General features: G+C 44.9%; 1 protein-coding gene and 1 long non-coding RNA gene across 2 annotated transcripts in view; one reads left to right on the forward strand and one right to left on the reverse strand.

The window, feature by feature from the left end:
- Nucleotides 1–10,744: 10,744 nt before the first annotated feature.
- LOC102077215 (uncharacterized) lies at nt 10,745–13,698 on the reverse strand. The gene is made up of 3 exons (XR_269272.4): nt 13,526–13,698; nt 11,792–11,922; nt 10,745–10,878 (listed from the first exon to the last, which is right to left on the reverse strand). It is a non-coding gene; the product is annotated as an uncharacterized LOC102077215 (long non-coding RNA).
- A 235-nt stretch (nt 13,699–13,933) lies between these two features.
- Nucleotides 13,934–27,028, forward strand: part of mmp24 (matrix metallopeptidase 24) — a 68,048-nt gene continuing 54,953 nt past the window's right edge. Inside the window, exon 1 of the mRNA XM_005469748.4 lies at nt 13,934–14,116. Within this exon, the coding sequence (XP_005469805.1) occupies nt 13,967–14,116 (150 nt within the window). The 5' untranslated portion in view covers nt 13,934–13,966. The remainder of the gene's footprint in view (nt 14,117–27,028) is intronic.

Raw genomic sequence — 27,028 nt, forward strand, 5'->3', positions numbered from 1 at the left:
CCATATAGTAAAAATAAAAGAAACTAAACCGGTAAATATTTAAAATATCAAACTTTTCTTTGGCTCATAGAAGCTTTATGTGATTTCAAAGCTTATGCAAATAAGATCAGTTTAGTGGTGGAGACGTAAGCCCACCTCCCATGGTGACAGCGGCCCGATGGCCTGCAGCTCACACTGGCTTCAGGTTTTCACAGGAATGAAAACGCAGAGAGAGCTCAGCATCGTATGCAAAGCTCCCCGGGGCGCGGCTGATCTGGGCAGACTGCGGTTTAGCTTCCGCTGACGGGGACGACTGTTCGCTGGAATTTATTGTAAAGGATCAAAGCTGAAGAAATGCCCATCGGAGGCTTTATTAACACAACAGGCTCAGAACAAACAGCCATGCAGGAGACAAAGAAACGAGCAGCAACAAGGAGAAGAGTGCAGCGTTTTTATGAAGAGGAGCATGCACCTCAGATATTTGGCTGCTTAACACAAAACACTCATCCACTGTTCTCCTGTTGGCTGAAAATGACATCACCAAATCTGAAGTGACAACAAACAAAAACACAACAGTTACAAAATGCAAAGAAAGAGGAAAAATACACAAAATAAGAAACAAAACGACTAAACTGAGATGAAAAAGCACCAAAATTTCACATAAAACAAAAACCAAAATGTGACACAAACATCAGCAAAGAGAAGCCAAACTGATAAAAGTTCAGACACTTCTGTTTGTCCTCTGCATGGTGAGGCGTGTTTATTGTGTGTGTCCTGAGGTTCACGGCTCAGGAATTCAATAACCTCGATTCTTAGCATCAGTATTGTGAGTAAAATAAAGAGAAGCCACGTTCAAACAGGAGGAGAGTTTCTTTAAACCTTTCCTGCCTGCGAGCTCCAGGTCAGTCTCAGTTCTCGCCACCTCTGCAGCTTGTGTCATGTTCACCACCTGAGCACAGAAACACACACAAACACACAAACTGTGGCTGCTGAGTGTGTTTGAGGCTCAGCAGACACGACTCGCACGTAAACACACTGACCTGAGCTGTCTGCGGCTCTCAGGAGCTCAGTATTCACAGGAGGATCAGAGTGAAGGACGCCAGAGTGCTGCCATCTTGTGGTTTGAATGTGCGCTTACATAATCCTAAATCTCAGCACGGAGCTTCAGATGTTTGTTTCTGGCCTTCTTTACTGTTTTTTATAACTAAGAATAAATGAGTTAAAAGTTGCTGTCATGGCCCAGGGCAGCTTTTCTCTCCTGTCTCTGCCAGGTGAAATTCTTAGTGGGCTGAAGCGTGGAGCTGCTCTGTTTCTGTAAAAACCAAAGAGATGTATCAAAACGTACCTGCCTGCTCGCCTTTAACCGCATCAGCCTTCTGGAAAACTCATGCTCGCCGCTCCTCACCCCCCTCAGTTCTGGAAAAACACTAAAGTAAGAATTCAGACTCATTTATCATCATCTACGTTCTTTGATTCCAGATGAATGAATCTTCTTGCACATCTTCTGATCAGCAGGTCGAGCTTGTATAACACCTGAGCACAAACGTTCAGTGGCGGCTGTGCTGTGGCTCACTTTAAACACTGAGGAACATCACAGGACTGCTTGGAACACTGCGGAGGTCACCGTGGGCCGTCCTCACAAACACTCACCTGTTGGAGTCCCGGTGGTCTGTTTCCCTCACTGCTCCGTCAGCTTTGCAGAGCCCTCGCCCACCCTCCTCTGCAGAGGTCAGACAAAATGTAACCCAGCCTCCCATGTTTGAAATTCCAGGGTTTTGTTTATTTTAACAGTGATATAATAATAGCTCGTATTCATTATTCAGAGCCGGTTTTTTTAATAAGTGGCAAAAAGTAATAATGTAAAATGGTGATACATGAAAAACAAAGCAGCAAGAGGCTTTTTCTCCTCCAGTGTGTGTGTGTGTGTGTGTGTGTGTGTGTGTGTGTGTGTGTGTGTGTGTGTGTGTGTGTGTGTGTGTGTGTGTGTGTGTGTGTGTGTGTGTGTGTGTCCACATCCTCTCCTGTGCTTGTCTTTGAGTTCAGCCTATAAGGATTTTTTTTTCAGGCCGTCACAGTTTCATTGAAGTCAAAGTTCCCAGTTAGCTGAGACTCGATGGCCATCAGTGACCACACTGAGGCGCTGTTGCATGCATGTTGTTCTCATTTCGTCTTTGATTCTCGCTGTCTGTGGAAAAATAATGAGCTTTCAGTTTGTTGCAAGCAGAGTGAAAAACATATAAAGTGCGATAAGCCTGATTGGAAAAGGTTTGAACAAAACTTGCAGCAGATCTTTTTCTCCTGTTCGCTCTGGAACCGGATCATCAAGTCACACAGGTGTGAAGCATGCAGGGCATCAGCAAGCTTACAACAGTGCTCACATGTGTGATGACTCCCAGTCTTTCCATAGGCAGCGTGGAGCCAGTCTCTGGTCTGTTTTGAGGCAATTAAAGGTTGGATGACATCTGAACGCAGACAAGAGTGTTTAAGTCTTGCTCCAGAGAGCATCAAACCCTCAGTCAGACAACATCTGTGCTTTATCTCATCCACATTAAAAGCTACAGCTCAGAATCTCTGGTTAATTTTTGATCAATCTGTCTATATATGCTCATCAAGTCTGTGATCCGCTCTTGCTTTTTCCATTTAAGAAATTTTGCCATACGCAGAACTATTGTCTCCAAAGGTGAACTGGAGATGCTTGTTCATGCCTCCATCTCCTCCCGATTAGGTTATTGTAATGCTCTTTTTTTCCTGTCTGTCAAAGGCTTCGTTAAGTCACCTTCAAGGGGTCCAAAATGCTGCAACAAGGCTGTTAACCCATGGACATAAATTCTCTCCTATCACTCCATTGTTAAAACCTTGCACTGGCTTCCAGTTTAAAATCATCACTCAAAGAGAGGCCCCCACTTATATCATCGAGCTTCTTCACCCTGTTCCACGGACCCTTTTGAAAACAAAAGGGGATCATGCTTTCGAAACCGTAGCACCAAAACTGTGGACCAGTTGACCCCCCCCCCCTCGCACACACACACACTCGCACACACACACACACACGCGCACACATGCGCACACACACACACGCGCACACACACGCGCACGCGCACACATGCGCACACATGCGCACACACACACACACACACTCCATTGACTCTGGCTTCTTTTAAAAAACCAATGAAAACTCATCTCTTCAGACGGGCGTTTGGGTTCTTGTGTAATGTGTTGTTCTGTCTGATGTGTTTAAATTCCCTGTAAAGCACTTTGTAATAGATTCCAGTCTTAAAAAGTGCCATACAAATAAATTTTACTTACTTACTACTTTCCATGACCGAACGCTCAGATTTGCAGATTTTTCAAAGTGGTCCGATTGATCTCGAAGTGAACTGACGCAGTGAGTAGCTCTGTGTCCGGTTTTTGTCATGGCTCACGTGTCTGTTTAAACCTGCACCGTGAATGTTGTTTCAAGACGTTCGGTTTGGAAAATGGCGCTGCTGCCTCACGGTGTCTCGTCAGAGGATATGTCATACAGAATATTTGTTATTGGTGCTTTAGATGCTCCAGTTTCGTGTTCAGATTTTAATGTTTGTGTTCCATCTGTAATTGGATCCTTCACAAAAGGCATAAAGTCGACGTGAAGCCGAAGAATCCACATCCTGACAGCTTCCTTGTAAACTGCAGCCATAGACTCAGACACTGTGCTGTATTTGTCTGCGATGGATTAAAGGATTCTTTCTTCAGGGTACAGCTCATCATACTGACCGCTGTCGTAGGCCACGCCTCAACAGGTGACTAAATCAAAGTTTAAACTGCAGCACAGTCGCAGCCAGACGTTCCTGGGTGACTCTGAATTAGCACAAACTATGTTTTTGAACATGTGTTGGTCAGTAAGCTGGCTGAGGTCAGAAGTAAAGAGCACAAAGAGAGAGTCTTTGTATTTGTAATCGATATAGAGACGGTAGAAAAGATTCTTGAATGCAAACAAAAGTCGAGCAGTGTTGTCTAGGCAACATTGAACTGACTCGACCCAGTGTCGTAGTAACGTCTGTGATGGTTGATCAACTTTCATTTTTCATGCCCGAAAAAGATTTACAGCTGCTCTGTTTCAGTTATTCAACATCACAGTGTTTGCTGGGGAGGGAGAGAAACCCGGAGTTTCTCTCGTCTCAGGGTTGCTTCTGAGAATAAGTTACGTCTGCAGGATTAGAAACAGAGATGAATTCAACAGCAACTCCAGAGTCAAACCTGAAGTTATCTCCTGCTTCAGAGTTCAGACCGATGGTGGATGCAAATCCAGTGTTCTCTCTTTTAGCTCCGTTTTTGGTCTCCACCGGCTCCTTTCCTCTGTCCCTGCTCCGCTACGATCACCAGCTGACTACATTTTAACTGCATTAAAAACAAATGGTTATAAAATGGAAATGAAGTTTTGGCAGTACTTTTTTTCTTTTGCCCAAATTTCAATAATGTGCAAAACAACTGCAAATATCGAACCAGTTAATCTCCCTGTATGAGTGCGGCGTGCAGATGTTTGTCTCTGGAAAGCTGCACTTATTCCCGACACGTCTTTTCCCTCCAAACTGAAGAATGAGTTCAGTAGGTCAGCGCTCAGCTGGAAGCAGCTCCCGTCTGCCCTCTGCGCTAACTTCAGACTCCAAAGCTTGTAAAAAGAGGAAACTGTTTTTCATTTGTCTGACAGGTGTGTTTATTTCACGCTTCCACACTACACGACTGCACACACCCCTCTGTGAACATCAGCTCACACTGAAGGCAGAGGTGAAGGTGTCTGCCTGCTCAGAGCAAATCCAGCATTACAACCATTTCCTGTATAAGAACAGGGAAAAGTAACACAGGCGAGGAACCTTTGTCATGTTTGCAGGTCTTCCAGCTCTCCTGCTGCATGAGAACAGGTGAAATCACCATTACTTCTTTTTACATTTGACTCGGCCTGAAGAAGTCACCTGGATGAGCAAAGATGTTGCATTTATTAAACCGAATCAACTTTTTTGGTATTTCCTTCCCTAAATTATCAAGCGTGCATCAAAAACTTCTTCTTGCAGTTAGCATTTTATTCCCTTTACGAGCAGCATTTTTAAGAAGAAGAAAAAACACTGAAACAGGTTATTCAGCCAGGTGTTGGTCTGTTCAATGAATTTTTGACAGGTGTTCAGGTGAGAATAAATACTGGGAGAGGGACATAATGTTCTTTGCTGAATGTGTAGCTATACAAATAAGTTTATTGATTTGTTTTTTAATAAATAGGTATAAGTACTTAAACTCCTCCACTTGGGGCAGGAACTCGTCCCCGACCCGGAGTGGGCACTCCACCCTTTTCCAGCTGAGGACCGTGGCCTCAGATTTGGAGGTGCTGGTTCTCATTCCCACCTGTTCACACTCGGCTGTGAACCGTTCCAGTGTGAGCTGGAGGCCATCACCTGATGAAGCCAACAGAACCACATCATCTGCGAGAAGCAGAGATGAGATTCTGACTGAGACCACCGTTCCTACCCTCATCTATGGTCACGAGCTGTGGCTGTGACCGATGGTGGGCGGCTGGCCTCTCCTTTAGAGATGGGGTGAGAAGTACGGCCATCTGGGAGGGGCTTAGAGTAGAGCCTCTCGGTTGGCCTGGGAACGCCTGGTGTTCCCCCGGACAAGCTGGAGGAGGTGGCCGGGGAGAGGGAGGGCTGGGCTTCTCTGCTTAGGCTGCTGCCCCCATGATCCGGCCCCGGATAAGCAGAAGAAGATGGATGGAAGTAGTTCAGAGCTTTGCAGTGAAGCTCTTACTGGCCAGACTTGGTTCTACTCACCTGGCTTGTGCGTCCCATCATCAGTGTGTCTGCAGTGATTTGGCCTGTTCTTTAACCTTCAGTCTGTTCATATTACATATACAACATGATGGACTTCAACTTTACTTAAACGACAGTAAAACATTTACAGGTTCCAAACTTCTTAATTTTACCAGATTCTGTGGGAATGATTTGTGATTTAGAGTCAAACATCACGGAGGCGGTCTCTCCTGCATGAAGTCCAGGTTGCTGGTTTTCCTGAGTGGGTGCCTGCTGCCAACAAGCTGACTCAGTGCTGTTAAAGCCATAACATCCTCCACAAACATGGTGTGGAACAGCTGTGGGCGTGTCCTCATCTCTCCAGGCTATCATCCACACACAAATCCATTTAACCATGTCACCCAAAATACCAACAGTCATTCCATCACTTCACGTCATGGCCTCTGTGACAATCATTTACTGTGCACGTCACGACATTCAACAGCAGAGCCTTTATAGGCACAGAGGAAGCTAATAAAACATGTAACACACGGAGTCTACTTCAGGTTTTTGATCTTTATGCATCGAATCATATCTGTTATTAATCTCTGTCTCTCTTCCACAGCATGTCTTTATCCTGTCTTCCTTCTCTCACCCCAACCAATCACAGCAGATGGCCCCGCCCCTCCCTGAGCCTGGTTCTGCTGGAGGTTTCTTCCTGTTAAAAGGGAGTTTTTCCTTCCCACTGTCACCAAAGTGCTTGCTCAGGGTCATGTTTCCCACTGTGGAGTGCACACATATTTATGGATAATAACCTGGATTGTTACCTGACATTTGATCAGTCCTGTAGGTGGAGTGAATACTGCTGCAATATGATTGGACAGTTGTTGTTTACAGTGAACATATCATACTGAACAGGCCGAGGTTTGATAAATCCGAGCAGCAGCCAACTGTTTTATATCCGTTTGTCCATCTGCTTGTCCAAGTCAGGTCGAGGGAGGGGGGCTGAAGCCTGTCCCAGCTGTCATGTCGAAGATTTTGTACCTGCAAACAGTTCATGGCTCAGTCACCGTCATCATGTTTTGGTTTTGTGGTCGATGTTGAGTCACAATTACAAAATGCTTCCAAAATCGTGGACGCGTCTCCGATGTTGGTTTGAGGTACTTCCCGGGTGTTGCCTCTGCATCCACGTTGGATTTTCTCTCCAGGGAAAGTTTGTGTTTCAGAATTGCTTTCCACCGTCTCCTTATCGATTAGACGAAAGCGGCATAAACAAAACCTCTTGGGTAGAATGAGAAGAAAAACAGACTCTAGTGGTGACTCAGACTCGCACACTCGTTTTCTCACTGAGCTAATTAAATTCACACTTGAGCGGTCACATCCCTGACTTTATGATGCCGACACTGGGAACAGAAATACGGTGGCTGTAATAGTCCGACCGTCACCCTGCAACAAATGAAACTGGATTTAGACGTACATAAACACACCAAGCTTAGAAACGTCCTTTTTTTTAATACCGGTCTGTATGGCTGTTCTTCTTGAGTAACAAAGGCAGAGTTAACCCTGAGGTGAGCTCACCGAGCTGCAGCACAGGCCTCAGGAGGACCGACGACAGCAGCTTCCTGTTCTCACTGCTCAGGCTCTCGTGTCTGAGTGGACGGGGACGGCAAGCGACTCATCGTGTCATGTGACTGGATGTGTTACGCGTCACTTTGATGTGTGTCTGAAAACATACTGTAAATGATCTAAAATCATTCCCACAGAAAACAGGTGCATAGTATAAAACAAAAGCCCAGGTGTTTCTATTGCTCGTCTCTACTTTTTATTTGTTCAGTGGTCGCACCGTTTGCAGTCTTCTGCTGTGATCTGCAGATCCTGAATCCTGCCAGAGGGCATCGGGGGAACAGCTGCTGTATCCTTTCAAGCTCTCGGGGCCTTCCTGAGGCAGCGCCGGGTGCACACCTCCTGTCAGCGGGGCAGATTAGACTCAGTGATGTGCCGATCTCTGTTCATGGCCTTATAGTCCATGCTGTATCACACGATGAAGCCACCTGTCAGAAGGAGCTCCAGAAAAGTCACCTGGGGTTTAAGGGGTCAGTATGAAGGTCTTTAGATGCCTGAGGTACAAAATCCGTGGTGGGCTCGCAGTTTGAAGCTACTCACCACTGAGTTGTTGATGAACATCAGAGCTTGATGCTTCATGGTGTGGTCCAAGTGTAAACACCTCAGGCTGAAACTGACACCAGTGATCTAAGGAGGGCAATAAAACGCTGGCTATAGTCCTGCTGAAATGTCAGCTGCATAATAAGTGGAGCGTGGCGAGCGTTCGCTGGATACTCGTTAGTGTTGTCACACACGGAGCGCTAATGAAAGTCTGTTAACTTTAAAAGGCTGCGGAACAAAAGGAGTCATGGTCCTGGACCAGAGCAGGGAACACGCCTGCTGCAGGAACATGGGTCAGACCCACAAACGAGAAACTGTTAGAGATGAACAGGAAGGAGGGAGAGGCGTGAAACGGCCGCAAGACAACAGGAGACGATGGAGAGTGAAGAGAGAGCATGAGTGTGAAAAGTCAGTGAGAGCAGAGAAAGGACAAGTTCCTTCTAACAAAGGCAGGAAACCAGAGCGAGGATGACTGCGGCAGACTGATTTATGGAGCTGACAGATGATGCAACCAAGTGATGCGAAGGTGGACAGCTGAGGTGAAGAAGAGGGGCAGGAGCGAGCATGTGATGACAAGCCAGAGAATGGATAATAATCCGAATAATGTTGTTGGCAACTGGCTCTTCTTCTCAGATGGTGTTTATCACACGCCGCCTGCCAGTGAGCACAGAGGATTGTGGGTAAGGACTATGGGACAGTAAGATCCTGAACACAGACACGTTAAAGGCTGCAGAAACCCACGATAGTGAGGATGATGCAAATGAGTCTGTTTATGTTTAGATTTAGGCACCTGAAGTCAGCGCATCACAAACTGCAGTTCCTCTAATGACCACACGAGGCTGCCTCCCAGAGTGAGTCAGTCCCCACAGACTCTCATGTTAAAATGTTTGACTTCACAGCAGAAATTTAAATGCTTTAAAGCATTTTGTTGTTGTCGTTTTGTGTCTGCTGTCTTTTTGCACATCTGGCTTTTTTTCATATCATTTAATACATTTTTCTTGTTGTCAGTGCAGAGGAGGGAGGGTGGATAAGGATGATAAAGGATGATGATGATGATGAAGCTGCCAGGCAGGAGGAAACGAGGAAGAGCTCAGAGGAGGTTCATGGATGTAGTGAAGGAGCACAGAGGAGGATGCTGGGACAGGAGGTGGTGACGCCCGTGTCTGTCTGAGGTCATTTCCTGTCTTTTCTTTCTTTTTCAGAGTTCATTTTTTTTCTTTTTCGGGTCATCTTCAGTTTCTTTGACGTTCTATTTGTGTTTTGGTATTTCTCACACTGATGTTGTTTTTTTTCTCTGCTGACATTTTGCATCTCTTTCTGTTGTTTTTGTGACTTTTTCTGCATTTTTCTTCCTTCTTTTGCTGCTGTTTTGTCTCATTTACATCTTTTACCTCTTAGCTGCTGAGCTGTCTGTGTTTTTGAGGCCCGTCGGACTGATTTCTCCTCTCCTTTGTGTGTCTGTACCTTTTGTCTCTTTCACGCTTTCGTTTTGTGGTAGTTTTGAATCTCGTTGGTGTCTTTTTCTTTCTTGTGTCTTTTTCTGCTTGTGGAGTCGCTGACTTTGGTGCTTGTTTGTCTTCTTGCTGTAATTGTGTTTCTCCCACTAACTGTGTGGTTGTTTGTGGGTTGTTTAGAGTCTTTTTGTGATAGTTTTGCACCTTTTGCATTTTCTGTCTGGTCACTTTGGGCGGTTTTGGGAGTCAGACATCAGAACAACAAATGAAATGGCAGTAAAAGCAAAAAAAAAGTGTTCAGAAACTGAAGGAGACACAAAATAAAATACTGTGAAACAACTTGAAATGTTATAAAGGGATAAAGAAATACACGACAGCAAAGCCGAGAACTACAGAGGCAGTCAGGTGTATATTTTTGAACACACACGTATAACCTATGAGCTCGTTCATAATTTAAGCTCCTGTGGAGCAGGTGGAGGAAAATGTCTCCGCGGTGACGTCAGCAGAGTCTGAAACTCTATAGATTCAATTATATGGTTTGAACAGAGAGCCCGGCTGGACAGGACTGTCATTACATTGATTTCCTGCCTCTGCAGCCACAGTCCATTTAAAGTAAAAGGAAATTACGGGGCGAGCGGGGCGCTGTAATTTCTGCTCTGCTTGTGTGTTTGACACACGTGCACGCGCTAGCATATCTGCGTGCACGTGCAGCACGTGTGGATTTACGGAAATTGCTCAAACCCGCCGTTGCTGGTGTCCGAGCGAGGCTGTCAAATGATCCCAAGTGACGCACAGCGCAGCTGTAGTCAAGGAGATTTGCTTCAGATTTAGCACTCTGTGGATGCGAGCAATAATAAATAAATAACAGCAGGGCGGCCGGGTGGTTCAAGAGGCCATCGGTCACATTAAAGGTCACCCCGTCGCAGCTTCGATCCGGCTCAGCCATCCGTCCCATTATTACCACAGCGATAATCCAGTAATCTGCTAATCAGGAGCTGTTCGGGCACAGCGTGGAAAACTGCGAAGCAATAAAATGGTAAGTAATTTGCAGATAAACAGATGTGACTCAAAGTGTTACTATAGCCTTCCGTCTCACTGAAAAGATGCCCACTTTCCTCAGAAAAGTTTCATCCACAAATAAACCTGGAAATGTTTCCCAGAGGATCAAACACAGAAACGGGAAAGCAGTCACTTTTCTTTTAAACAAACATCTTCCAAAGTTTCCTGCATCAAATGATTAATATCCCTCTGTGATATTTGTAATGATATTTAAAGCAGACTGTCATCTTTAATTAGGACCACGGCTGTCTTCAGTTTTATAATCAGCTTCTTTAAATGGAGACGAGTCCTCTGTGGGCAAATTTCAATCAGTAAGGACTCGTTTGAAAGGCATAAAGATACATTAAGTGATTTATTTGATGGTGCATATGATGAAGAAGCTTTTGGTGATCAGACCACACAGTGAAGTCGATGGTGGTGGAGCTGGACGGCTGGCACCCCTCAGCGTGATGGAGGCGGCTTCGACACTGAAACAACAGCAGAAGAAATGATCGACTTAGAGTTTTAAAACTGGTTCAGCTGATTTAGATCATTTAGATCAGGGTTGGGGAACTCCAAGCCTCAGGGACCGCTGTCCTGCAGGTTTTATGTCTTTGTCCCACACAGCTCATTTAAACGGCTAAATGACTCCTCAACATGTCCTGAAGTTCTCCAGAGGCCTGGTAATGAACTAATCATTTGATTCAGGTGTGCTGACCCAGGAGGAGATACCTGCAGGACACCAGCGCTCGAGGCCTGAAGTTCCCCACCCCTGATTTAGATGAACAGACTGCCTGAAACTTGAGGCTGATGCGGAGGTGCATTCTTTCTGGTGACCAGCAGGGGGCGACTGCTGTGCTTGCAACAAGAAGTCTGATTGTATAGAGCCCTGTGAGAAAGTCGGCCTCCTGCTTTGATCTCTGAGCTCAGTGATGACTTCATGTCTAACTGTTTAGTTTTGATTAGACTTTTTAAATTAGGACCGCCGTCAGAGCCAAACAGGAGCAGCGCTCAGTCGTGAGTGACAAGTTGGTTCTATATGACAGTTGATACAGTCAAGTGAGATTCACACCTCGCTCATCACATGCAGTTTCAAAACTCCAAGACGGGACTTCACAAAGCTGTGACATCACCGTGGCTGTGTCCATCTTTATATACAGTCTGTGGTGAGGAGCTGGGAGGAGAATAGAGGCACGATGTAGTTGTTCTGATTGTTTTCACAGCACTTCAGGTCCACCAGCACAGGAGAGCAAATCTGACTCTTCACATCTCAAAACACATTACACAGTTTTTTATTTCAATTTCAATTATGTATGACATAAAGTTTCTTCTCACCTGAATGAGTGATGATTGAACAAATAAACAATAATTGAACAGCACTCTGAACGCTGCCTCACTTACTTCTGTCTGACTTTCATCACAGAACCAACGTCTGCACACTTGAGCTCCGAAATGTTGACACGTTCAAACAGCACAAGATACTCGGCGAGTTCAACTCAGACGCCGTCCCAGAGGTGAGCATGGAAATCAGGCTGAAATCAGATCAAAGTGGAATTCATTTTACTGACTGAATATTCTGAGTGGAAACAGCCTGGCTGATTTTCTTTCTATTAACAGCCACAGCAGTGTGAAACAGACTCGGCAGCTAATTAGGACCAAGCATAAAAACATATTCATGCATTCATATTCATGTGGTAATGCAACACACAGTTTGCATTTCATTTGGTGGCACCAGTAATGTGCCACAGGTCTCAAACCACCACACCGCATGTCTTTAGATGTTGCTTCCAAAGAGCCAGACTGTCTTTTCTTTTTTTTAAATCATCTTAAGCAACAGTTCTCCAGGCTTTCGCATCTTTTCTTGCTCATTTAAGAGCGTAATTTTTTTTGTTTCTGAACTCTGACCTATGAGTCATTCAAGCACAAAACACCTAACTCACTGGAAGAGCCAGTGTTGCATCTACACATGAACCTAATCAAAACCTAAAACCTAATCAATGTTAAATTCGATCTTTAGGCTCTTTCTTACCAGCAGCCTGTCACATCATTCTCTTCTATTTCTTTATTTGAATCTATGAAAAATGTCAAAGATAACAGTTTGATGGAAAATAGTATTTTTGCACCAACAAAGTGACTCCCAAAGAACTTTTAGCCTGAAACCACATCTGTGCAGGGTGTGCAGTGTGTCCTTAAACACGTGAAGAAACTGAAGAAGTGGAAGACAAGAGAAGAAGTGTCAGAGTAGATGAACAGCATCTGAAATTCATGTTCTTAAGAAACAGGAAAAAATCGAGAAAAGCCCTGACACAGGACCTGAGAGATGATCTGCACGTTCAGCTGATCATCTTGTGTTTACTGGAGCCTCGTCAGAAATGTCTCAGTGACAGGCAGCTGTCAGGAAGCCATTCTTAATAAAGGAAAATTGAGGTATGAAAACTATACAGGTCTGATGGAGCGATAGCTCCACATCATGGTCCGTATGTATGAGGAGGTCAGGAGGAGGTCCAACACTGAGTCTGCAGCCATCTGTGAGGCCCGGCGGAGGCTCTGTCATGGTTCCAGCTGCATGTCAGTCAGTGGTTTTGGAGATCTTTGATAAACTGATGAATGATGAAAAGTACCATCAGAGTCTGATCCGCTATCTGTAAACTCTGATTTTCAGCAGGACAATGATCCCAAACACTGGCAGTGCAGTAAAAGCATACGTGGATATAAAAACACACACAGTATCAGTCATGGATGGGCCTCCAGACCTCAGCATTACTGAAGCAGTGTGGGATCCTGACAGAAACATCCAAAGAAGAGCTTTGGATGTCCTTAAAAATGTTTCCAGGCGACCTTCACGACTCTGACTTTAAGCACAATGTGGCCCCTCATCCATTAACCTCACCTCTCAGGTACACAAGCATCATCTCTGTGTAATGTGTGGAAATGTAAAGTTTCCATGACTTGTTTATTACTTTTTTCCGTTAGAAACGAGCCCACTTCAACCCCAACGTCCAAACCAGCTTTCTGATTCTGAAATCCAAACATAGAACTGCTGCGTCTCTATGTTTACCCGTTCCTGTAATCTGCACAGATTAATTCTGAACAGCCTTTTCAAGTTTATGTTTCTGAAATCTCGACCCTCCTTACCTCTGAGGGACGATAAAACACGCACAGATGAGTCCTCTGCGTCTGCAGCGCTCCTGGTGTGGGCAAAGAGGTACTGCAACAACATCCATCACATCATCCATCTCTCTCATCCTCTCTCTCTCCCTCTCTCGGTCCCTCCCCCTTCTCCTCCTTGCTGTTACCGGACAGACCGGAGCAGCATCCCCGCGTTATTGCAGCCAGGCTTCCTTCAGCTGTTCCCGCTGCACCTGCGTGAGCCGCTCGCCCCTTCAGTGAAGCGAACCCACAGCGCGATCACAGCAGCAGTGCGTGGAGCCCGGAGAAGCGGAGACGCGAGTGAGCGTGGCCGGGATGAAGCAGGAGCGCACGGACCGTTTCCTCCGGTAAACGAGCGGAGCAGGAGTCTGGACATCACCGGCGGGAAGCGGAGGCGGAGGAGGGGGGGAATTCGGGGATACAGCCATGGCGACGGGAGGAGGAGGCGGAGGTGGAGGAGTGAGGCGCAGGAGGAGGAAAGCGGGGCTCCCGGGGTTCTGCTGGAAGACCTGCTACTTCCCGCTTTTGTTCTGGGTCGTTTCCGCGTGCGGGGAGGAGAAGACGTTCATCGTGGAGGTGAGTGAGGAGGTGTGCGTGCGTGTGTGTGTTAAAGTGGGGTAAACACCCACGCCGTCATCACTCCTCCGCGTTAACGCGCGCGGGCTGGAGCGGAGAGTCGTGCGCTCCTCGGGATGTTTTTCATGTCCGTGCCCCCCCGAAAAAAAATCATCTCCCTCCCCAGCCTTGAACCTGACTCTAGAGTGACAGCCCCACACCCCCCGGGAGTCAGAGAGGGTCTTTTGTTCCCATCCGTGGGTGATGCCCGCTGCCTTTACTCGTGAACACTCCTGGTAGTTTTTGTCTCGTCACGCGTGGATCGCAGATATCTGGCTCTCCTCCTCCTCTGGCTGGGCGGAGGAGGTGGAGGAGGAGTAGGTCCTAAATGATAAAGCAAAAGTGAGAAACTCTCGGCTCTCACTGGGACACGCGCGTTTTGGGGGAGCTGATTGACAGCTGCTAATTCCCCCCCATCATCCTCTAATTAGAACTGAGGGTGAATGTGCGCGTGCAGGAGAGCGCGCGTGGCACCAGTCAATAAATGATGAGCGCGTACAGTGAACAAAGCTCCAGCAGCACACCGAGCCCCTTCCCTCTGCCTCCACACTCCAAATATAGCCTCCCTCCATAATTCATGGAGCTGGCTGGGAGTCGGAGGAGAGGAGAGGTGCGCGCGGATGCTCAGACCTGTTCTGCTCGTGCACGAGGGCTTTGTCTCGGGCCGCACAGAAAGTTCAAGTGTGGAGAGCGCACGTGCGGCCCTGCGATGTTTGCTGAGAGGCAGGATGATACCTGGCTGAGCTTTTGGGTCACGCGTGACGAGGGTGGGTGTTTTCGGCGCGTGGTCTTCGTGAAGTGACACTTTGGTAGAGACAAAGAGGCGCCCGTGACTGTGCCGCGCGCGGCTGTAACAGCAGAGATGAGCTCGCGGCTGTGGCTCGGCGAAGTCACAGACCCGTCTGAGCTGCAGCGGTTCCAACTGAGACAAATAACCAATGAGCCGTGACCCCCCCCCCCACACACACACACACACCATCGTGACGTGTCGCAGAGCTGAAGGTGAAGTCTTTGTTTAAGCCTCCACAAACCCCAAATATTCTAATGACGCTGATGTGTGATGAACAAAAACACACGTCTCCTCTGACCCGCTGACACCTGCAGATATTTGTCTCTTTTTATTTTCCAACATTTTCTTATAAAGAAAAAAAAAAATAACGAAAATGAATAAGAGTTACTCAGGAAGGTGTTTGTTTCAGATCCAGCTGCTTTTACTCAACACATGCTGCAAAAATATTATCAATGCTCTCAGAATAGTTGTTCAGTTTCTTTTTGATGCCTTTCCACAAAATGTTCAGCTCAAGGTGATGTCTGCTGACATCTCGCTGAAAACTTAAAAGCCTGCTAAATTTTAAATGTTATTGACTTCATGCAATAAAAATGGATTCTGGTCTTTTTATTGTTTTTGCATGGAAAAAAAACATCAATGACCTTTTATCAGTTGTTAAAAATCACTGCTGTTTGCCCTGTTTAAGTTTTAGCTGCCTTTGGTCAACATTAAATGTTCGCTGTGATTCTGCTGGTGCTGAACATGTACCAAACACAGACTGTATGTAAAAGATGGAAGCAGCACTCACTGGTTTTGCAGTCAGCATTTTTGAGCCTTGACTGTGGCTCTCTAGCTTGGCCATGATCGTTTTCTTGGAGCCAGAAGTGCCCACATGTGTTTCACAGTAGTGGAGTTCTAAGTTATCAGCTAATACTACCTAGCTTAGTTAGCAAGCTGCATAGGCAGAGAGGCCACGCCTCTAATAATAAAAAATTTAAATAATACAAAGTTTAAATCTTCATTCAATCTAAGCAGATGAAAAACAGCAGATGTTACAGTTGTTCTGAAAGTATTTATTTATTTATATATATCAGGGTGTAAACAAGTTTATTTGAGCCTATTTATTGCAGCCTCTGCTGGTCGTTGGAGGAACTGCAGTTTTTGGCAGTTCATCACGTCATTTGTTTCTTACTGTTAAAAACAATACATTGTTTATATTGTTTGCCAAGTTTTTTTTACATTTTGAGGCTTAACAAAGACATGTTGTTTGAGCAGCAGCTTTGCAGCGGTGTAAATGAGTGCACGTATGTACCCTGAACTCTAAACCAGTCGCTACTTTCAGGATTACAGGGTTATTTTAGAAACAACTGTCAGATACGAGTGTTTAGTTGGAGGACGCAGTCAGGGCTGAGAAAACCACCGAAGCTCAAACCACTGAAACCCCTGCAGGGAAGACGTGGGGAGGCAGCGGACGTGGAACTGGGTGACTCCTAACAGCTTCGGTCTTGAAGCTCCAGCCGTCACAAAGATTGTGGAAGTTGTTTGACTGCTGATGTTGTGTGCATGCGTGTTTCTGCCTGAACATGCTGAAGCCTTTGTGTGACAGCTGAGGCTGCAGAGGTCACATCTGTGCAGGCCTTCATGTTTTTCTGGGAAGCTTTTGATCACGTCACAGGTGCCGTTTATTCATGTGTCTGCTTCACTTGCTGCTGCTCATCACAGGAAAGTTTGAAATCGTGAGTTCTCCTGCTGGGATGTAATGAGGTTTGCAGTCTCAGTACTTGGAGGTTTGGGAGGAAGGCTGTGCCGTGAGTCTGTATTAGCTTGTTTGATGAAAACAATGTGTTTGCTGGTATTTCTAATCCCGCAAAGAAAAGCAAAGCTTATATATGATTAGTGAACACACAATGTTAAAATTGAAGCTAATTCTAAAACAAAAGGGCTTTACTTTAATTTCATTCTCATTAAACGCCCTCCCAGGGTGCAAGAGAAGCAAACAAAGCAGAGGGAGAAATTAATAAATGTCAGCAAACCACCCAAACACTGAGGCAAAATTTTGTAAAGAAATTGCAAGTTTACGCCGAATCACAATTTCCAAGTTCTCCATATTAAAAACATTTGGTCTCACCCTGAAATACACAGATTTAGTTCGTCTTTGCAACTTAAAATGACTGCATTCAAATAAATAGTGATATCTATACATAAATGAATGACATTTAGCTTCTCCAGCCTTAAAAATCAAAGTTCTCCATGCAGGAGAAATCCTGTGACATCACTGATGTGAAAACAAAAATGAGCAAAGCTTCGTTTTGCTCACTTATAACCATGAAACATTGCACACTGATGGCTTTAAAGAGAGTAATTAATAGATGAATTAAATAAATAAAGTTTTTAAATGGATTGTTTTGCATGCATGAACTTTGTCTTCGTTATAAAGACATTAAAGCTCTTAATGACACACAGACTTGAGTTTTTGTTTAGGGGTTCTTCTTTAAAAAATCTTTAAAAAATGCAAATAAATGAATTAATGCAGATGTGAAAACCACTACAGAGGCACTCGTTAAGCCCTGTAAGCTATAACGTAGAAAACTAGTATCATATTTACAGTTAGTTCATTCTGATGACTAATTAGCGCGTGCACTGACACTTATAGTTCATTTTCTTAATTTACCAGTTAATAATGATGAAGTGGCAGATTGTGAATAAATGAATGGATTCAGCCTATTTTAAATATTGCACACTGTCAGTTACTCACATTAAATTCATTGTTTCTCCACATGAGATTATTAATATGTCACCTGTTAATGTTGATATTTCACTTGCACTGCATGAGGTAATTCCTCCCTTTATTTGAACTTTAATTTTCCTTCATTTTCTCGTTCGCACTCACAGCAAAACAGACGTCACGGGCAAACTGTTTGTTTCAAATCAGCGCTGCAGTGATTACAGTGACTCATAGCCAGGCTTCAGATGTCCTCATTGTCCTCTTTGGCACGCAAAAATATGAAGACCTTTAGGTTTGAGGCTCGGTGTTTGTGGTTGGTACGATGCCCTGCTTACACGATTCAAAGAAAAAGAAAGTTATTGATCTCTCGACACTCAGCCGTCACTCCGAACCCTTCAGCGCCTCGTGGCCGAGCAGCCGCGCGACCTTCAGGCTGCAGCGGTGACACAAACACGCAGCCCTGCAGCTGTGGGCACGCTCAGGAGTGAAAACACAGATGCTTCTCTGTGCAGACAGGCGGAGAAAGAGGGCGAGCGGAGGGAGAAGGAGGCTGCCTCGCTCGTCCGTGCTCCTTTGTCTGTTCGCCTGTTTACACAATTGGTCAAATTTCTGCAGCCTAAAAACCTACAAATGTGTTTCAATCCGAGGATTTGCGACTAGAAGAAACAGACAACTGTTGTGTGGGCCGGAGCTGCTGCTGTTGTTGTGCTGCTGCTTCATAAACAGATGATTAACCCAGTGTTAACTAATGTCAGGTTAGCAGCCAATCAGCTGAGTCACTGTTAAACAAAAGATGTTTGTAGGTGCTGAAGACACTGAGGGGTGCAGTGTAACAGTCATGATACAAAGTATCTTTGCTGGGATTATAAGGCTGTGACTGATGATGTGGATAATGACACCAGTGGTGGTGACGTGGCAGAAATAATGTGAAGATGACCGATGAGGAGAACGTCCAGGCTGAGTTATGGTGATGGCAGCGGTGAAAAGCACGTTTCCAAACCTCTCTGGGCTGGTTTTTGTTTTTCTCTTCCCTCCCTGGAGGAGAGGAGCGCTGGGGGAAAAGGGCCGTCCCTGGAGGCTTGTAAACACTACATTACACCTGAGAAATGGGCTAAATGAGCCTGCTGTGCTGTACTTACCCGAGCCCTGTGTGGGCGGGTGTGAATTCGCACCTGTTATCGATAAGCTTTGTCCCGATTTGCCATCGCTGAAGTGAAGTGCCGACGTTATTCTGCAGAGTTTCCCGATCCACGGTGTTGCCTCTCTCTCCCATCTCCCTCCTCCTCAGCCATTGTCTTCCTCACCCACACTTTGCCGCTCGCTCGGTGCGAGCTGCAGCTGTAAATAAGAGGAGTTGTCACTGTGCATTTGATGAGGGTATTGTTCTGTCGGGATGCAGCGAGCCGAGGACAAACTACATTTGAGGAGCAGTTTAAAGGACTTGGAAGCAGAGATGCGGTGGATGGTTGGCTCAGCTGAACTCAATCAACCTGCCCTGTTTAATAATTTACGTGCTTTTCAAACCACCGTGATATAAATTCATAATATGCATGACTGCCTGATGTGCTGCTCCGCTCTGGCTGCTCCTTCTGTGCACAGTGGAAGTCTGATGTAGCTCCTAACTTTGTGTCACTGGCAGAGGAAGGACTGTCAGCGGTCCTCGCTGTTGTGATTGACTGGCAGAGCTTCTTAATGTTCTCTTCAGCAGGATCACAACGTGTTCACACATAAATCCCTTTTGCCAAACATTTCCAGGTATACATCAGCAGCAGTGTCTTGACACGTTAGCCATGTTTACATGGATGCATGTAACCGGATTAAAGGCCTGATGGGAATAAAACTGCTTTATGTAAACACGCCAGTCAGAAGATTTTCAAAATTTCCAGGTGGTTTCGTCAATCATTAATTGGATTTGTGTGAACACTTCTTCTCATGTTTGGAGTGAATTTCTCCTTACTGTGCAGGTCAGTTACTTTAGCGGTGGACGTGGTGGGAGTGACAGAAAACTGGTCTGTGTCTGAAAGTGTGAGAAATCCTGACAGTCGGAAATCACAACTTCTACTATTTCTGGGAAGATGGACAATTCTGCACATATCAGAATCATTTAATCTGTTGAAACCTTTGATGCACAAAAACGCTCGTCAGGATCGGATCACCTTGAAGGTCTAATCTGAATTTTAATTCGATTGTGTAAACATGGCTGCCATCCAGCGAAACGTCACCAGGCGGGAGCTAACGTCCACAGACACATCGGTCTCACGACACAAGAGAGACGGCACAACGACGTCTGAAAGTTCCAGATATTTTCAGATCTTGATTAACTGCTTGGATCATAAATACGAGTTCCAGGAAGCAAACTGCAGTTTATAATGCGACGATTGTGGTTTCACCAATGCACAAAAACTGAGACGTGCTGTTGACATCTCAGCCTCTTTGTTGTGTTTCTGTAAATGTTCATGAAATGTGAAAATGTGAACTTTGATCTGTTTTTGCTCCATATTTTTATTTTAACTTGTAATTTCGCACCGTGCACGGTGCCCCTAATCCAGAGCTCTGAGCTGTTCCCTTATTTAACGCTGCAAAATGGCACGAAGGCAGCTTGAAAGTCAAGACGGCAAAGATTTGTCTCATGCTACGGTCACATGGGGAAAAAAGGTTGGTGATCTCAGTCAGATCGAAATGACTGTGACAGTCTGTCTGCCATCAATTAAGTCAGTTTGATAATATGATTTTTAACTGTGACAATCAGTGAAAACCACAAATCAGCAGTTATATGGGAACTTAAGCAGAATCCAGCTGTGAAACCCGTTCAGTCGAGTGTCTTTGTGCAGAGAGACGAGTTCTGTTCATCAGCACAGACTCAGATTAACTGCAAACCGTTTCCAGTGTGTCTGCGAGTGACTGCAGTCTGAGTCGGACCACGACTGTGTGACGACAGGTTGCCTCTGACCTGTGCAGCTGCCTTGTGATTAAAATTATTGGCTCAGAGAGTGAAAATGCTGCACATTCATATTCAGTTTTTTAGCATTTTATGGACTTTTTAATGAAGGTTTTTAAAATCAGGTTGCATACAAAGGGGTGAAGGGACCTACAATATTACAGAGGCTTTTCAGACACGATTCCCAGTTTAGAGGCCGATTAATTCTCAGTCAGGTGGCTAATTGATTAAATCGAGTAATTGTTTCAGCATCCAGTAAAGCTGGTGTCGTGATGTAATCACAAACATAAACAACCCAAAACAGCAGCAGGACTTTAATGGAAAGCCATTGTGTAAGACATACAGCAGTCAAGAGGCTGTTAGATCGCTGTTAATACCGCAGCACTGTGTTTTCTTGCATCATTAGGCTGCAGCTTTAGATGAGAGTCCTGCAGCGCGCTGGAGATGCTGAGCAGGATGAAAATGTGAGTGCCGTTCTAATTATAAATGAACCCGTGCGTGCTGCGAGTGAGAGCATCTTGCCTCTCCGTGAGTTCCCCGGGTGCGCCGCCGAAGGATTACGCTTGATCAGTGTGGCAGCGCAGGAAGAGGAAACCATTTCACACCAGGATGTGAACTTAATTACGCTCTGTGCCTGCAGCTGGGCGCATCATCCTGGTGCACCTCTGCAATGTGCATCGCGATCGTAAACTCACTGAGCTGTTTGTCTGGATTTTTTATTGTGAACTTTTAAAAAATAAAGTGAAAACACAGGCATGACGCGCAGGGCTGTAAGCCTGTTATCTGATTACGCTGCGTCTGAACAGAAGAAGACCAGGATTTGGAAGCTGACAGCAGTTTGAACAAAGCAGAAGTACTTCCCACGTCCCGTTGTCCATCACTCAGACCTCCTCTTCCCTTCTGCTTCATCCATCCGTAAAATCTCCATTGATCTGTTGATAAATCTGTTCATCCATCTGTCCATCAATCCTCGCTGAGCACGCGCTGAGCAGGCGCTGCTGACATCGAGCCTTTGTTGCATGCTGAAAAGTTTCACATTGAAACGATGCAGTCACATCTTTGCTGTTAGAAGTTTTGGATCTTACGTTATAAACTGGATTAGCAACATATGTTTTGTTCCGATTGATCCAACCAAAGTGCAAAAATCAAATCACATAAAAATACCAGAAAAGCCGACCGTTCGTCCGCCCAACCCAGCGATCCGCCCCACACACCGGCCTGATCTACAGTCTGAAGACAGAGGAACACATTTTAAGAAGTGCATTGTTTGGGGAAAACATAAAAGAAAGTAGCTGCAGGACGAGAAAAGCTTTGCTCATCGAGGCGGGAGGAGAAGCAGCTTGTGTAGTTGAACATGTGACTCGGGTGCATGTTTAAAATGAGAGTGAGCTGCATGGACCCTGTTAAACAGCCACCCTGAACCCCTTTACACTCTCAGCCTTTCCCTTCAGGTTGTGCATTAACTTTTTATTGAGTGGACATGAGCAGCTTCAGTCTTTCATCAGTTTTTATTTTTTAAAGCGGGCACTTGGATTAAATTTAAATTTTCATGCAAATGACCTCTAAGCTGCTTTGGACCTGTTTCACTTTGGTTCTACGAACATTTGTTTAATTCTTTATAAGATCTGGTGTAAAATAATTCACTCTGACATAAACACAATAATCACTTCATCTAAAAATACATGGCTGCAGATACTTTATTAAATCTGATCTCAGTTCAGCGCGATGTGTTTCATCATGTCATAAAAGATGACTTTTGTGTCATGACCTGTGCCTTAAAAATATGTTTTAATGTCATGTGAACACCAGCATGCATCAGAAGCATAAAACACTGCCATTAGAATATACATGATAACTACAGCAATAGCTAAATATGTCATAATCCCAATGAGAGCAGCTTTAGGCAGTGAATAGATGGATATACCTGAGGCCTCTCAGACTTTGCACAGGAAATATTTTATAAGTTAGAAGATGTGTTTACTAATTATAGAAACACTAAAAAAAATCACATTTTTATGTTGTTATATTTTAAGTTGCTTTGAAGTTTGAGAGCTGCGCTTTTACCATAACAGCTGAACTTGTTTCTTATTCATACAATCTGTAAACAATGTTTAATAAAAGCTCAGAAGCTTAAAAATATGTTTATAGAGTTTGAAGCTTCAGTCAAAAGAAAATATGAAGTTTGATGCTCGTTCTTGTTCCTCTCATCATATTTTTCTCATCTGTAAATCTTCTGATTAAAAGCACCACATCAACCTTTTCAAGCAACAACAAACATTTTACTGGAAATGACGCCTCAAAGCGATAAATTTACCGATGGCTGCTGATGGCTCTCCCGCCCCGTCTTCCAGTTGGATGTGGCCGTGATGGCCTGACAGGGGCTGTGAGCATCACAGGTGTAGCTGCGCACCTGAAGGGCTTTTTGAATTATTGAGGATATTGTGGAGGTAAAGCTTTTGCTCCTGTTGACTCATGAGTCTCCTCCGTTTCCACGGCTTTGATTCACACCCTGACTGATGCTGGATTTTCACTCATGCTCGCAGCTCTAAGGAAGTCGATCCATCGAGGCGGATGTATCTGAACGGCTGCTGGCCACATTTCCATGAAATGTTTCTCAGATGTACTCGTGTGTGTTTTGCTGTTGTTGCACAGCTGCTGCAGAGGTCTTCACTGTGCAGCGGGGAGAGGTACCTCCAGGGTTACCCCTGTGTTTTTGGTGTTCGCCCACATTAAAGGGCCACATCTGCACAGTGACCTATGCTGCACAGCTAACAGAGACTTACTCCATGTGCATCCAAACATATGAGTATGCATTTGTAATCATGTAACCAAAGCACTTAATGCGAACATTCAAACGGTGCTTATTATGCTTATTATTGTGTCTGTGCGGCTTTTCTAATATTACACTTCTGATTATCTAAGTGGACCTGTCCATTTTAGTAATTGGTTATATTCTGTCTCTTAGTTAGATTAATAAGCACCGGGTGGATTTATTAAGTTGATAACCAGCTTCATGTGACCACTTAGCCTGATTGCTGATGTTAGGATCAGTCAGATATATCCTGTGTATGTGGAGCCTGCTGTGAATTTCCTGTGGTGCTTTTCTTTTGTTGGTTTTGCAATGAGGCGATGATCCAGACACCGAAGGAGGCAGAACAACAGTTACAAAATCAAATAGTTTATTTTCTGAAGTCTTGTAATAAACAAAAGGTGCTGTGGGTACGAGGCAGGATGTCCAAAGGTGCTAAACCACAAGTCCAAACGTGCTGCGAAGGATCCAAACTCTGGAAATAAATTGGAAACAAGACAAAGACTGAGGGAGCGCGCTCAGACCAAACTCTCAGAGAAACAGGGAAAGGCTCCGGTGAAGTCAAAGGAGAACAAAGGAAGGATGTAAAAAAAGAGAAGCCACATGAGGAGCTGCCCTTCAAAGGAAGAGGATCCAAGATCACACAGAGGAGCAGTAAGAGGCAGACAGGAAGCACAGGAAGAGGCGCAACACCAGCCCTGGACTGGAGAAGGTGGAGATGTAGGAAAACTGTCTGAAGACTTCAGTCGTTTAACATCTCCCGGCTCTGCGTCTGCTCCTGTCTGTCTGACAAAGGCGAGCAGCTACGCTACATCCTGCACGCTCTGATCGTCCGGCACGTGTCTCGCTGTGTACGTGGACGGCGTGTGAGCGTTATACGAAACCACAGACATGAGGTCATAGCTGTGAGCCCATCAGTCCCACCCGGGCGTTCCTCTAAAGGGTTTCATGTTACATAAACACGAGTGTGTGTGTTTTCACGACAGGTGTAGACGTCACATTAAAGTGCAGCGTGTGTGTCCATGTGTCCTGTGATCGGAGGAGTAATTACTCCTGGAATACTGACTGTGACATGTAAACAAGTATTAGAGCAGAAAGAGCTCAAACTCTGACTTTCTTTGTGCGACTTTCATAAAAAAATTTGATTATTTTCGTCTCTACATTTCCTGAACATTCACAAACCTGTGAAAAGCTGCCAGCTGTGAAACATCTGACAGTTTATGACCGTTGTTTTTGTGCTGGAGCGTCTGTAGCCTGTTCACTGTGGATGGTGCTGATCACAGTGTGTTTACATGTAAACGCAGAGGCAACATAAATATAAAACCTTTTCTGTGAGGGCAAAAAGTGACAATATTTACATGATGCAGACGTAATGGTTACAGGTTGGAAAATAGGACAAATTTGAGAAGACAACAAAATAAAGCAAAAAGAAAATTAAATTTGTTTACTTATTTTTATCGTGATGTCACACATTCATTTCTGGACTCATTTCAAAGTCACAGTTTGAACATTTTGGCCATTTTTGAGAAAGTAACAATATTTGGACAGGAAGCCATGATAACTGCTAATCAGTCCTCAGGAACATCCAAATAAATCCTACAAAAGCCACGCCCCACGGTAACTGTGAGGCGTGGCCTTTTATTGGGCCACGCCTCACAGTAACTGTGAGTATCTGAGCTTCAGACTCACGGGGATTCTTGTGCATGCACTGATCTGATTATCTAAAACCTTTCACATGAACGTTAATTATTGAAGGCTTTATCAACAAATCGATCCAGCTCTCAGCTGAACCGGGAGACGGCTGAGTGGAAAAAACTCTCGGGTCCCACAGGGGGAACCTCCCAGAATGCATCGTGCCTGAAACAGTGCTGTTATTTTCAGTTTGTGAAAGTTTGGCATTTGTGAGCCTGAGCACACTCGCCCACAGTGACATCATCCCGTTTGGCAGATGCTTTTATCCAAAGTGCCTCACAGCAAACCCGCCACATACATCTGAAGCTCGGATTGGCCCTGTGGGAGTTTAACCTTTGACCTCTGCTGTGTTAGTCCTGTTTTCTATCGGTACAGCTCAGAGTCAGCATTTCTGAAGCATGTGCTCAGGTTCTCCTTCGAGTCCACTTTCTCCTGAAGTTCTTCAGCTCACAGAGTCGGTCAGTGAGTGATCGACAGATCCGACAACAGTTTGGATTGTTCTCTTTGAGCTGCCCTGCAGGGTGTTGGATTAAACCACTGACAGCGCTTTTGGCTCAGTCATGGATTTCTCTTCATGCGTTTAATGAATCAAAGATGATCATCTTCAGTTTAATTTGGTTTTTGGCCTCGAGCCCTTTTATTCATGTCGTCTGATTTCAGTTCGTGGTGTGTGGGTTTGCACATCCCTGTGAGCACAGAAGCTGCTACTGAAACATGAAGCAGCAGCTTCTTCAGGCTGACCTGATAAACAAACGTCACAGAATGAAGCTTCATAGCTCAAAGTTATCTGTAGTTCAGTATACGACCATAAATCCCTAAATTAATTCACCTTTATGATGTCAGAGTATTTTTGAAAGTCTAAGAGATTAACTAACTTCTCGTGGTGTTTGATCAGTTTTGCACCTGTAAATGTGTCAGTTTACATATCTGTATAAAGATGACTTAATAGGTGACTTGTTTTGAAAAATTGACTGTAGATGAATAAATGAATTTGACCTCCCACCCTGTATGAACTGCTCTCTGAAGCTTAGTTATTAGAAGAATGAAAAAAATAATAGAAAAATAAATATGAATAAAAAGCCAATAAAATACGAGAGTAACTAGCATGATGTACAACCGGTTCCTCATGTTCAGTAAAATGCACTAAAAGAGACGTCGAGATTTTTATATGTAGGTAAAATGCAGTGGGGATGATGGTATATATGCATGTGTTTTAGCAGGTATTCATTTTATAAAGGACCGCGATAGCCCGCTGTCCTACGCCCTGGTTCTAACAGTCTGCTGCTGAGGTCTGGCTCAGGCCTCCACAGTCGGGGTAAGAGGTGTTGTCCATAAAGGACATTAGCTCGGCTAACATCGTCCTCTCACCAACCTCCTCTGTGGAGTCTAGGGGCCTGGCCAGGACAGAGCTGGCCCTCTCCATGCTGCCACCTCCCCAGCAAACAACCACACAGAAGCCTGCAGAGCCCGTCGCTGTGTTGCAAAGTGTCCTCAATAATGTCCTGCAGACAGAGCAGACTTTGGACCTGCAGATCTTTCATGTTGGTTTTCTGAAGCTTGAAGTGACCATATTTGGAGGGTGGAGTACACAGGTACACACACACCTGTTAATCACTGCAAAGCAACAGATGATTAAAATCCTAGAATTTCACCAAAAGTGGAGGTTAGACTTTGTGGACGTGCTTTAAAATTTACTGCACAGCAGCCACATTATTGGTCAGATCATTTAATTAAAAAGGCGCCAACAGCACAAACGGTCCAGTTCAGGGACTCCAGTTAGCTAGCAGACAGCTAACAGCTACAGCCGTCTTTGTCAGCACACCTGCCAGTCTCTGTGGTCATGCTGGCATCTTTAAGCCTTAATAAAGTTTAAATTGGGTGATTGAAATCCTGCTTTGCCACCTGTGATGTTTTATGAAGGGTGAAATTAGCTACAAAAA

The sequence above is a fragment of the Oreochromis niloticus genome, linkage group LG5 (genome assembly GCF_001858045.2).
Source record: "Oreochromis niloticus isolate F11D_XX linkage group LG5, O_niloticus_UMD_NMBU, whole genome shotgun sequence".
NCBI classification, from domain to species: domain Eukaryota; kingdom Metazoa; phylum Chordata; class Actinopteri; order Cichliformes; family Cichlidae; genus Oreochromis; species Oreochromis niloticus.